At 39.4% G+C, this 13,619-nt stretch overlaps 1 protein-coding gene across 3 annotated transcripts in view; it reads left to right on the top strand.

The window, feature by feature from the left end:
* The window catches only part of LOC126457328 (obscurin), a 684,258-nt gene that overhangs the window by 344,721 nt on the left and 325,918 nt on the right, over positions 1–13,619 (top strand). For 2 of the 3 annotated variants that reach the window (XM_050093526.1, XM_050093527.1), the window contains one exon: positions 1,688–1,843. The exons of the other annotated variant lie outside the window; for it this stretch is intronic. In XM_050093526.1, coding sequence (XP_049949483.1) covers positions 1,688–1,843 — 156 coding nt within the window. The remainder of the gene's footprint in view (positions 1–1,687; positions 1,844–13,619) is intronic. 3 annotated transcript variants of the gene reach the window in all.

The raw sequence follows: 13,619 nt of genomic DNA, 5'->3' as shown, positions 1-13,619 counted from the left end.
CACATACTGTCCCAAGTTGCACACACAAATCATTGAATTTTTTGAACTCACACTATCTGCTGACAGCATATGTATTGTGCCTGCAAGCTTGTGCTAGGTTTATACATTGTTCTTTCCCTGGGTTCACAGTTAGGAGATGCTCATTTGTGATAATTTATTGTGCCACACGGATTTACAGGTAGGTGCCCTAGTAAGCTTAGTGCATCACCAGAAGCAACAAAAACCTTTTTGTTTGAAATTATACACTGATCCAATTAATATGTTGAATTTCCTGATCAAGCATTGTTTTATACAAGTTTTCTATCTCTTTCTCCTGGATTAATGTTGCAGGCAGGCAGTCTGTATTCAGAAAAGTAAAGTTATGTAGAAGGATTGAAAAACAAGCAGGTGTGATTCTTGTCCTTATAATTTGCATAATTCTGAAGAGATAGATGTGGACATTTCAATGCAGTTTAAAAAAATAAATAAAATAAAAAAAGTTTTCAACAGAAAAAATTAGTTTTAACAGCTATTCACCTGTTACAGTAGAACTTCAGTAATGGGTTTTCCAACTAATGTTCAGCACAATAGTAAGACTCTGATTCATAATATTTTTGTAGGCATACTGAGAAAAATTGTTTCCCTCATTGTTTCCATGCTATCTAACCATTGTTATGTCCACAACTACAGTATTAGGTGAAAAAAAATTGCCTTCAATACCCATTACTAAATCACTGCCTCAGAAATATGGAGTGACAAAAATATTTAATAATGTACACAGTAAATTTGAAATCCAGTATATAATTATTTAAATTTTTTTAAAATTTTTTATTTTTTTGAAACCACTGTTCTGTAGACAAATTTCTTATGAAAAGGATAAGCTGCTGCTCATCATATAGAGAAGATGTTGAGTTACAGACTGTCATAACTAAAAGACTGATATACTCTTAAGCTTCTGGCCAAAAGGACTTCTTCTGATTAGGAAACACACACACATTTACAAGAGCACAACTTACACACAAAAGACCACTGTCTTAGCCCACAGAAGCTGGACTGTGGACTGCAACAGAGCCTCATGGGAGAAACAATCTGATGTGCCTGGTGATGGGGTTAAGGAGGTGACTGTGACAGAGACGGAGAGGGAGAGGGGGAGGGATAGCAGGATACAGACACGGGAACATGTAGTGCTGTTTGTGGGAGCATACAGGAACAGGGTATGGCCACCAGTTGCAGAAGGGAGTTTTCATTTTTTTTTTTTTTTCCGGGGGGGGGGGGGGGGGGGGTAAAGACGGGTGAAAAGGCTGGTGGGGTGGGTGCATTCATGGAAAAGAAGGCTGTGTAGTGCTGGAATGGGAGCAGGAAAGGAGATAGGTAGGTAAAACACAAGGACTAATGATGGTTGATGCCAGAGTTGTTACAGGAACATAGGATATTTTGCAAGGAGAGGCCTACCTGCATGATTCAGGAAAGCTGATGTTGGTAGTAAATTTAATATTTTGTAATCTGTAAATGGCCAATTTGTTGCTCTAGGGAGACTAACAAATCATGCATAGGGGCCTACATAGTTAATAAACTGACTCAATCCACATTGTTTTGATAGAAATTGTGTAAATGATCCATATAATGTAGAGTAATTAACTTTCTTTTACTGTTTGTTGTCTACTAAGAAATAATTAGTTGTTTGGTACAATAATTTTACTCTGTACAGGTGCAGGGGACAGTGTTCCAGATGACAGTGGAAAATCGGTGACGTTAGAGAGACAGAGCATTACATATTCTCGTGGTGACGGGGATACTGTAACAATATCTGTAGCATCTACAACACATCATGAAGTAGCAACAATTTCAGATAATGGCTTGGAAGGTATGACTACTGCTCTCACTTTACGTTATGTTAAAAAAGGGAAGTTAAAATACTGTAATGAAGTAGAATGTGAAATGTTGTAGTGTATCATTGAGAACAGCAGTTTCAAGGTGTTCTGATATAAAATTGTCACTAGGAGATGTGAAGAATTAAACCCAATGATTCCTTTAGCATGTATATTTCCTTACATAAGATCTTCCAATGGCAAGTCAAAAAATGACGCTAGATGTCAGGTTAAGGTGAAAGGGAACATTTTACACCTGTGTTTAACAAGGGACCTTGTGCAACACAGATTTTAAAATGAAATTTGGGAAATTCAAGAATTATGATATTAAGAACAACATGACTAGAGTTAGTTGCAGAAAACAAATTTTCACTAACTGTCTGGTAGTAAATGCTTGAAATGAATATTCAAAAGGCCGACACGTATTTATTGCCTATTATTTAAAACTGTAGACCATCCAAAACACAAGATTAAGACATGCTGATCTCTGTCAAAAACTCACTAGGATTACTAATACCTAGTAACAAGTGTGACAACAAATACATTAAGTCATTAAACAGCAATGTATGGAGTGCATCAGAAGTGCAAGTCTGGACTGGCAGAACATAGCATCAACAAAGAACACATGTTCTGTTTTGAACAGACAATGGGCTATGTCATTGTGTTTAGGGACTCTGTGATAAAAGAGCTGGTAGCAATGGAGGTAAATGATGAGCTTGACAAGCTGGCCTCAATTTCCTCATGAGTTCACACTCCATCATCGCAGATTTAACAGAAACACATCTATTTGAGAGTGACATAGGCACCAGACAGTATGGAGCGGCTGCACCAGGAGTCAGTGTTTTATCCCTCCACTACACATGTATCATGACTGGATAGGACACTTCATCCTGTTAGAACTGAACAAGAAACATTTCCTTGTTGGCATTTTTGTGATCTTTGCATGGCCTTTGAATGTGTAGATCATAAACCTACACTACCGGAGCTAAAGTTTTGTGGCATTATAGACATTCCCTTTGCATGGATGTAGTCATGTATTAACAGCAGAAAGCAAGGGGTCACATTGACAAATGGTATCACAGGAATAAAACTGAATTTAAAGAAGGCAAACATTAAATATGTTTTTGTACAAGGTTCAGTGCACGGCCTACATAAATGATCTACCAGAGACATTAGAGGACTGTTCAGAAATGGTGATGTGATTCACAACTGGTTCACAGTGAACAGCTCAACCCTTGATATTATGGAGACTTGTATTGGGCAGTTCCAAACAAATAAGAATGACTTATGGGTACCACAACTACAGATCAGTGGCCACTCACCAAATTGAACACTATGTTAACATTTCTAGGTATGCATATGATTGACAAACTGAGGTGGCACCAGCACTTCGTTAACTAAACAAACATGGAAATTTCTCTCACTGTGTTAACTTGCAGACAGGATTTCTAGCTTACTTTATGTATTTTCATTTGATACTGCCATTTGGGAGCAGTGCAGCTGAAGTCAAAGACACTACTGTATTTATTATAGAGTAGTTTGCCGTAAAGATTATTATGAAAACTGGTAAATGAACATCATACAGAAGTGTCTCCATGGATCTTGGGATTCTTACATTTACATGCCAATACATATACTCCATAAATGTACATAATAATTCGAGTGAATTTAGGACAAATTGTGGAATTCACTACTGTAATACTAGGAGTAAAAATAATTTTCATTTAGACTATGCATTCCTGTCTAGAGTTCAAAATGAAGTTTTATATTCTGCAGCAGAAGTCTTAAATAGGTTGCTGGTAGACATGGCGCCAGAAATAGGAAACCCCAAAACATTCAGAACAAAGTAAAAGAACATTTTATTAGCTACACCTTCAATAATTTAGTAGAATATTTGTAATGTAAGTTCCATTTAACACTTTATTCATATTAAATAAGTTTTATCTTTTCCACCACATAGACTCTGAGGTCAGTGAAGTTGCATAAATACATAGTATAAAATAATAAATAAAAACAGCAACTGAGTGGTGTAAATTGAATAGCAGTGACTTTCTTCATAACCTGGTGGCTAGAAATTGTATGTATTTCAGTTTCCCAACACATCTAGCTTAGCATTTCATAACAAAAATTATTATAATAGCAAGAGTCAAAATACATAATAATGGATCAGGAACACTGAAAAAATCACATTGACATCCAGTTTTATACTGTTGTCCTGAAAAACACACAAATGTCCAGGGCATTCTCTGTCATCACTGTACAGAATATGCCTGTTCATTTTTAATCAGGATTTTCACATGAATACAAGACTTACCTTCCACAGTCACCCAACTGCACAAGCTCTGATGCACATTAGTACTAATATGTGCCATTGCAAGAGGTAGCCCTCTTAGTGACATAACTTTCACACATTTGCAGCAAACATTCTATGTGAATTTGCCTACCTTTGTGATATGGTCTTCTTTTGTCTTTGTTGTCAGTAAAAATCAGTGCTGGTTCCACAATTCATGGTACCCTAATCTACATTAATGATGGTCACAACAATTGCACTTTTCACATCTGCCAATTATATTCAATATAATTATATGTGTAAATCACCTTAGCTGCATCTGTGTATTATAGCTAACTAATCGAAGACCGTTAGTGGACGCACAAAATTTTGATCACAATATTGTTTTTGGAGACAAGTAAATATGGGGAAAATTTAATTCAGTTGCAATACTCCATTATGTTAAATAACTGAAGTGTTCTTTTGAAATTTTACTAGGAATATATAATTGAACAATTACAGTAAAATGTGAATGATGCCAAAGAGCATAAGAAAATGAATAAAATTTTTAGATGCTAAGGTTTAAAACTTCAAATTTGATTACCACTGATTTTAAGTTTTTCATCTCCACATTATAAGCACTCTTTTTAAAATCATTAAAGGTAAATTTTATAAAACTCCAAAGTACATAAATTTATAAAAAAACAAAAAAACAAAAATGAAGCAAGAATCCTATTTACACTTTCCACATATACTTTCATTTACCTGTACATTGGATTTACACACACCAAGTATAGAACGTGTTACATAAAATTTGTGTGAATTTTAACCACTGTTTTGAGAAGACTCCTGCTTATCACCTTCATTTGAAGTAGTAGGCTGCAACAAGAAGCTCTTTTATAAGCTCTTTGTCATGTCTCGTCTTGCCCAAAGGAGAACAATGTGACTTTAGAGCACATTGATTGTTTCATTCACACACTTTTCTTTCACTGTAAATCCCATCATGAAGGAGAGCCTTCAGCAATGTGGAAAAAGTCAAGTTATGCATTGACAGGGAAAAGTAGCTACCGTATTACTAGAAACATCTGTAAAGCATACTAACAATAAGTCATGAATACAGGCTGATTAAAATTACTTAGTAGTTGATGTCTATCACTACAGTTTTGCCACATTGGCTGCTGCTTGAGTATAGGTGACACACAGCCGGTTGCTTCACAAGTGCTGTTAAGTGGCCTTCACGTATTTAATTTTTATTGACCATACTAGTTTGCCATACCTTCAGTATGTTGAAATTACCTTCACACCATCAAAAATATTGTCAGTTGGCAACACAGTTTTACAAAGTGAAGATGTCAAATGCCTTGAAGAAAGCACGTGCCACAGTTATTGTAGCTATAGCTCATAAGGAATGGAAAACAATGGAAAGAAGAAATAAGTACGAGAGTGACTAAAAAAAGAAACAGCTTGTCATATGTTTATTTGCTGACAAGAATCATAACCACAAAGTGAAAGATGTCATAAACTATTTTCTGAGCAGTCTTACGTCTTATGACAAATTATTAAAGTTGGCACAACATAAAATTGAGAAGCAAAATTCGCTAATGGGAGAGACAGCCACAGTCGATGAGAGATGAGATGTAACTGAGAAATCTGGCAACAGGCTGGAAGTTTAGCGCTCTAAAATCAGCATACACAGTTAGCAAAAATGTTTTTGATTCTGTGAAGTAATTATATATACTCAGGAAATTAACTCTTTCAACATTTTATGATAGTGGGGTGAGGCTTACATATATTTTGCAGTCATTGTATATATGTATGATGAGGCTTCCATGCTTCCAAATTAATAAAGAAAGCCGTGCCATAGTAAATCCTTCATTGACCACCATAAAGTGATAAATACAACTGCTACTGCATTGTTAAATTAAAACTGTTTTGTGCTGAAGAACTACTTGAAAAATTCAATCTGGGAGACGTTTTGCTCAAAGAAGAACTGAAAGCATAAACAGTGCACACTAATATTGTGCGGCTGGTTTACAAAGCTCTGCCAGCTTCTAAGTGGTGAATATTGTCAAACCATCAATGCTCAACTTCACACAGTACATATTGACAGTATGAAGAATATTTTTGGGAGCAATAGTGCTGCTTGTTGACATTTCTAGCACTGACAGTACATCAACACATGCCCACAGGCAGTGAATATACTGCCAGATTAATAATATTATTGAATGTGTGAGGGTCCCCTTTACTTATGTGTACTGCAGAGCAATTTTGACAGAAGCCACTGTGAGATATGACAGAAACATGAGATGATTTCTTGACAGCTTATTTGAAATGACTAATGATGGAACTGCTAACTTAATCACAATCTCAAGATGTGCCAATTGTCTGAGAAAACAGGCCTAATAGCAAACTGTAATTTCACGTTGGTGACATGAAACTATTCTCACACTGGCTTCAGGAACTGATACGGTACAGGTTACAGGTTATAAGTGACAGATGCACAGCACATTGAAGTAAAGTATACTGCTTAAAAATAAGGAAGCTGCAGGCAGCTGCAGTATCCAGAAGAGGGTAAATATCACTCATTTCAGAGTCACTGGAACTTTTTGAAGCGAACGAACAGCTGGAAGCAGCAATAAGTTCCAAGAAGACCTTCGTTATTCCATGCTTCATCAATTACTCACTTTGTAGTTATTATAACAGCCATCCAGTCCATTTCAGTGACATTTCCAAGGCCCTGATTAGTCAGTTTCTCAGTGTTATTCCCAGTACACTTTTTATGTTTGCGAACAACATATTACTCCATTTGCTCCCAAGTAAGTGCAATTGTCTTAAAGTGGCAGTGATAAGGTCTTACAACTTTATGTCTGTATTTATGAACTACTTCATCAACAACATATGTTGGAAATTGTTGCTTATGAAGTGAGTTCTAATAATTCTACTTTTTTCAGTGTGTCATCCATATTATCTTTGTGTTGCAACACCTGAATAATGTCTTTCTTTCAAGAGGAGAGGGCTAGAGTCTTATTCTCTAAAACTGAATGGCATGGAGCATTGTGAAGAGTGATTACTGTTGAATTTTCTAAACTTGGTAACAATGTATTTTCAAACTAATTTAAAAATTTTCGTGATTTATATTCTAATGGTATTCTGTCGCTTTCTTTCATCTGAAAAGCAGTGGACAGTCAGCAATAAAGCTCTGGTAGGTACCAGCATCAGCATCCAAAAAGAATAATTCTGCCACCTTTCCTTCTCCTTTGTCATCACTCTAGTTTTTTGTAACAGGATAACCTGTATTCTTCCAGATTTCATAGGACCAAACAACCTTCTCGAAATTAAGGTCTTTAATTTCACATGAAAAACTGCATGACCATTGACTGTGTCTTCTGGTTTCATCAACATTTCATGGCCTGAAATATTTTTGTACTTCAGAACCACTCACAACAGTGATTTGCTTCCTTCAAAAAGTTTGGCTTTGTGCAATGTCATACGAAGCTTATTTAATGTAGACTGATATCTGTTATGATACTAATTGTGTCTGTGAAAAGGAATTGTTTCTTGTGCAAAAGAGGTCAGATTTGTTTCACATTTTTGAATGTTTCTGTTCTTGCCCAGTGTATGAAGACAAGAGGATTCAGTTCGTATTTTGCTTCTCGTATTTTTCTTTACCAATATGAAGTGTGGTGGTTCACTAACCTTAGCCACATCTGCGGTTCACGCAACTGCTTTGAAAATCATTACGAGAGGTTTCCCATTTTCTGCCTCCCACTCAAAGAATTCCCACACATTGCACACAAGTTATCACAATATCATTGCCAGGCTTTCATTGCTGATATCCATGCATTTTTTATACAGCACTAGCCATACAATGAAAGTGAAATGAGCATTTGATATGGAAGTTTGCCAGTGGCAAGCAGTTTGGGTGTGATGTTGAGTGCTCTGATTGGAGGAAGGCATCCTCAATGTGTGAAGTGTCAACTATAAAGTAATTTCAGTAAGACTGCTGATCTACTTCTAGATTACTTTATATATGTTTAACTGTACTGTGTTGCAGAGTGAAAGTAAGTTCCACTTACACATGGTGACCTCTGGGGACATAAAGATCATTGAACTGATAAGGTCATGTGAGAGGAGCTTGTGACAAATTGCTACTGATTCAAATCTGCTCCCTGATCTTAAGTTTGCCAAATTCATAGAAACACAAACACCATATAGCATATGACATGGAGTCTGCTCAGTTGTTGGTCATGTTACAATAAATAGGTCCCTTAATGGACACAATCTGCTTGTTGGCGTTTATGGTACCCTGCTTATTAAGATGCACACAAGTGATCAACATGGCACCAGTCATATAAATACTATTATATACACTCCTGGAAATGGAAATAAGAACACATTGACACCGGTGTGTCAGACCCACCATACTTGCTCCGGACACTGCGAGAGGGCTGTACAAGCGATGATCACACGCACGGCACAGCGGACACACCAGGAACCGCGGTGTTGGCCGTCGAATGGCGCTAGCTGCGCAGCATTTGTGCACCGCCGCCGTCAGTGTCAGCCAGTTTGCCGTGGCATACGGAGCTCCATCGCAGTCTTTAACACTGGTAGCATGCCGCGACAGCGTGGACGTGAACCGTATGTGCAGTTGACGGACTTTGAGAGAGGGCGTATAGTGGGCATGCGGGAGGCCGGGTGGACGTACCGCCGAATTGCTCAACACGTGGGGCGTGAGGTCTCCACAATACATCGATGTTGTCGCCAATGGTCGGCGGAAGGTGCACGTGCCCGTCGACCTGGGACCGGACCGCAGCGACGCACGGATGCACGCCAAGACCGTAGGATCCTACGCAGTGCCGTAGGGGACCGCACCGCCACTTCCCAGCAAATTAGGGACACTGTTGCTCCTGGGGTATCGGCGAGGACCATTCACAACCGTCTCCATGAAGCTGGGCTACGGTCCCGCACACCGTTAGGCCGTCTTCCGCTCACGCCCCAACATCGTGCAGCCTGCCTCCAGTGGTGTCGCGACAGGCGTGAATGGAGGGACGAATGGAGACGTGTCGTCTTCAGCGATGAGAGTCGCTTCTGCCTTGGTGCCAATGATGGTCGTATGCGTGCTTGGCGCCATGCAGGTGAGCGCCACAATCAGGACTGCATACGACCGAGGCACACAGGGCCAACACCCGGCATCATGGTGTGGGGAGCGATCTCCTACACTGGCCGTACACCACTGGTGATCATCGAGGGGACACTGAATAGTGCACGGTACATCCAAACCGTCATCGAACCCATCGTTCTACCATTCCTAGACTGGCAAGGGAACTTGCTGTTCCAACAGGACAATGTACGTCCGCATGTATCCCGTGCCACCCAACATGCTCTAGAAGGTGTAAGTCAACTACCCTGGCCAGCAAGATCTCCGGATCTGTCCCCCATTGAGCATGTTTGGGACTGGATGAAGCGTCGTCTCACGCGGTCTGCACATCCAGCACGAATGCTGGTCCAACTGAGGCGCCAGGTGGAAATAGCATGGCAAGCCGTTCCACAGGACTACATCCAGCATCTCTACGATCGTCTCCATGGGAGAATAGCAGCCTATATTGCTGCGAAAGGTGGATATACACTGTACTAGTGCCGACATTGTGCATGCTCTGTTGCCTGTGTCTATGTGCTTGTGGTTCTGTCAGTGTGATCATGTGATGTATCTGACCCCAGGAATGTGTCAATAAAGTTTCCCCTTCCTGGGACAATGAATTCACGGTGTTCTTATTTCAATTTCCAGGAGTGTATTTGAATATAATAGAGGGAAACATTCCACGTGGGAAAAATATATTTAAAAACAAAGATGATGTGACTTACCATACGAAAGCACTGGCAGGTCGATAGATACACAAACAAACACATACATACACACAAAATTCAAGCTTTCGCAACCAATGGTTGCTTCGTCAGGAAAGAGGGAAGGAGAGGGAAAGATGTAAGGACGTGGGTTTTAAGGAAGAGGGTAAGGAGTCATTCCAATCCCGGGAGTGGAAAGACTTACCTTAGGGGGAAAAATGGACAGGTATACACTTGCACACACACACATATCCATCCGCACATACACAGACACAAGCAGACATTTCTGCAGACATGTCTGCTTGTGTCTGTGTATGTGCGGGTGGATATGTGTGTGTGTGTGTGTGTGTGTGAGTGTATACCTGTCCTTTATTCCCCCTAAGGTAAATCTTTCTGCTCCGGGGACTGGAATGACTCCTTACCCTCTCCCTTAAAACCCACATCCTTTCATCTTTCCCTCTCCTTCCCTCTTTGCTGACGAAGCAACCATTGGTTGCAAAAGCTTGAATTTTGTGTGTATGTATGTGTTTGTTTGTGTATCTATCAACCTGCCAGCGCTTTCGTATGGTAAGTCACATCATCTTTGTTTTTAAATCTATTATATATTTGTGAATGGTAGATCAAAAATATGGGGCATGTTCTGTTAAATATCTCAAAACATGGTGGAACTACACTGTGTCAGGAATTCTCAGCTGTATAAAATGTGTTCTGCTATCTCTGCTGTCTCTTTCTGTGAGAAAATGCAAGCAACAAACTGTTTCAATGGCAAAACATAGGAATCATTCCCTGTAAATAGTGCTGTAAAGCAGGGGTGTGTGTTAGCTCCTACTCTGTTTGGCATTTTCTTTTCCCTTCTGCTGAGATTTGCTTTTGAAGACTGTGAGGAGGGAGTGTATTTACCTACGAAGCCCGATGGAAATCTCTTCAACATTGCCCATTTCAAGACCAAGACCAAAGCCAATACGGTTGTTATTCATGAGTTGTTATATGCATATGATGCAGCTCTGGTTGCAAACTCAGTTACTATATGAAGTGGAAAATTTGGTCTTACCATCAGCTTCCAAAAGATCATGGTGCAGGGAACCACCAACCTTCTATCCATCAGCATTGACGGCAATCCTCTCCAGGTAGTTGATGACTTTACCTACTTGGGATCTACAATATGTAGCAACTTTTCTGTGAACACTGAGAATACAAACAGAATTGCAAGAACATCGGCTGTCATGGGTAGATAGAAAAACAGAGTATAAAAAAATTGACTACTCACATTAAAAACTAAATTGCAAGTATATAACGCTTATGTTATCAGCACCCTTTTGTTGTTGTTGTTGTTGTTGTGGTCTTCAGTCCTGAGACTGGTTTGATGCAGCTCTCCACGCTACTCTATCCTGTGCAAGCTTCTTCATCTCCCAGTACCTACTGAAACCTACATCCTTCTGAATCTGCTTTGTGTATTCATCTCTTGGTCTCCCTCTATGATTTTTACCCTCCACGCTGCCCTACTCCCTTGATGCCTCAGAACATGTCCTACCAACCGATTCCTTCTTCTGGTCATGTTGTGCCACAAACTTCTCTTCTCCCCAATCCTATTCAATATTTCCTCATTAGTTATGTGATCTACCCATCTAATCTTCAGCATTCTTCTGTAGCACCACATTTCAAAAGCTTCTATTCTCTTCTTGTCCAAACTATTTATCGTCCATGTTTCACTTCCATACATGGCTACACTCCACACAAATACTTTCAGAAATGACTTCCTGACACTTAAATCTATACTTGATGTTAACAAATTTCTCTTCTTCAGAAACGCTTTCCTTGCCATTGCCAGTCTACATTTTATATCCTCTCTACTTCGACCATCATCAGTTATTTTGCTCCCAAAATAGCAAAATTCCTTTACTACTTTAAGTGTCTCATTTCCTAATCTAATTCCCTCAGCATCACCCGACTGAATTCAACTGCATTCCATTATCCTTGTTTTGCTTTTGTTGATGTTCATCTTATATCCTCCTTTCAAGACACTATCCATTCCGTTCAACTGCTCTTACAAGTCCTTTGCTGTCTCTGACAAAATTACAATGTCATCGGTGAACCTCAAAGTTTTTATTTCTTCTCCATGGATTTTAATACCTACTCCGTATTTTTCTTTTGTTTCCTTCACTGCTTGCTCAGTATACAGATTGAATAACATCAGGGAGAGACCACAACCCTGTCTCACCCCCTTCCCAACCACTGCCTCCCTTTCATGTCCCTCGACTCTTATAACTGCAGTCTGGTTTCTGTACAAATTGTAAATAGCCTTTTGCTCCCTGTATTTTACCCCTGCCACCTTCAGAATTTGAAAGAGAGTATTCCAGTCAACATTGTCAAAAGCTTTATCTAAGTCTACAAATGCTAGAAACGTAGGTTTTCCCTTCCTTAATCTTTCTTGTAAGATAGGTCGTAGGGTCAGTGTTGCCTCATGTGTTCCAACATTTCTATGGAATCCAAACTGATCTTCCCCGAGGTCGACTTCTACCAATTGTTCCATTCGTCTGTAAAGAATTCGCGTTAGTATTTTGCAGCTGTGACTTATTAAACTTATAGTTCGGTAATTTTCACATCTGTCAACACCTGCTGTCTTTGGGATTGGAATTATTATATTCTTCTTGAAGTCTGAGGGTATTTCACCTGTTTCATACATCTTGCTCACCAGTTGGTAGAGTTTTGTCAGGACTGGCTCTCCCAAGGCTGTCAGTAGTTCCAATGGAATGTTGTCTACTCCGGGGGCCTTGTTTCGACTCAGGTCTTTCAGTGCTCTGTCAAACTCTTCACGCAGTATCGTATCTCCCATTTCATCTTCATCTACATCCTCTTCCATTTCCATAATATTGTCCTCAAGTACATCACCCTTGTATTGACCCTCTATATACTCCTTCCACTTTTCTGCTTTCCCTTCTTTGCTTAGAACTGGGTTTCCATCTGAGCTCTTGATGCTCATGCAAGTGGTTCTCTTATCTCCAAAGGTCTCTTTTATTTTCCTGTAGGCAGTATCTATCTTAACCCTACTGAGATAAGCCTCTACATCCTTACATTTGTCCTCTAGCCATCCCTGCTTAGCCATTTTGCACTTCCTGTCGATCTCATTTTTGAGACATTTGTATTCCATTTTGCCTGCTTCATTTACTGCATTTTTATATTTTCTCCTTTCATCAATTAAATTCAATATTTCTTCTGTTACCCAAGGATTTCTACTAGCCCTCGTCTTTTTACCTACTTGATCCTCTGCTGCCTTCGCTACTTCATCCCTCAAAGCTACCCATTCTTCTTCTACTGTATTTCTTTCCCCCATTCCTGTCAATTGTTCCCTCATGCTCTCCCTGAAACTCTGTACAACATCTGGTTTAGTCAGTTTATCCAGGTGCCATCTCCTTAAATTCCCACCTTTTTGCAGTTTCTTCAGTTTTAATCTACAGGTCATAACCAATAGATTGTGGTCAGAGTCCACATCTGCCCCTGGAAATGTCTTACAATTTAAAACCTGGTTCCTAAATCTCTGTCTTACCATTATATAATCTATCTGAAACCTGTCAGAATCTCCAGGCTTCTTCCATGTATACAACCTTCTTTTATGATTCTTGAACCAAGTGTTAGCTATGATTAAGTTGTGCTCTGTGCAAAAT

This window comes from Schistocerca serialis, chromosome 2, assembly GCF_023864345.2.
Source record: "Schistocerca serialis cubense isolate TAMUIC-IGC-003099 chromosome 2, iqSchSeri2.2, whole genome shotgun sequence".
NCBI classification, from domain to species: Eukaryota; Metazoa; Arthropoda; class Insecta; order Orthoptera; family Acrididae; genus Schistocerca; species Schistocerca serialis.
The sequence above is the reverse complement of the archived record's forward strand: the minus strand, read 5'-3'. Positions and strand labels throughout refer to the sequence as shown.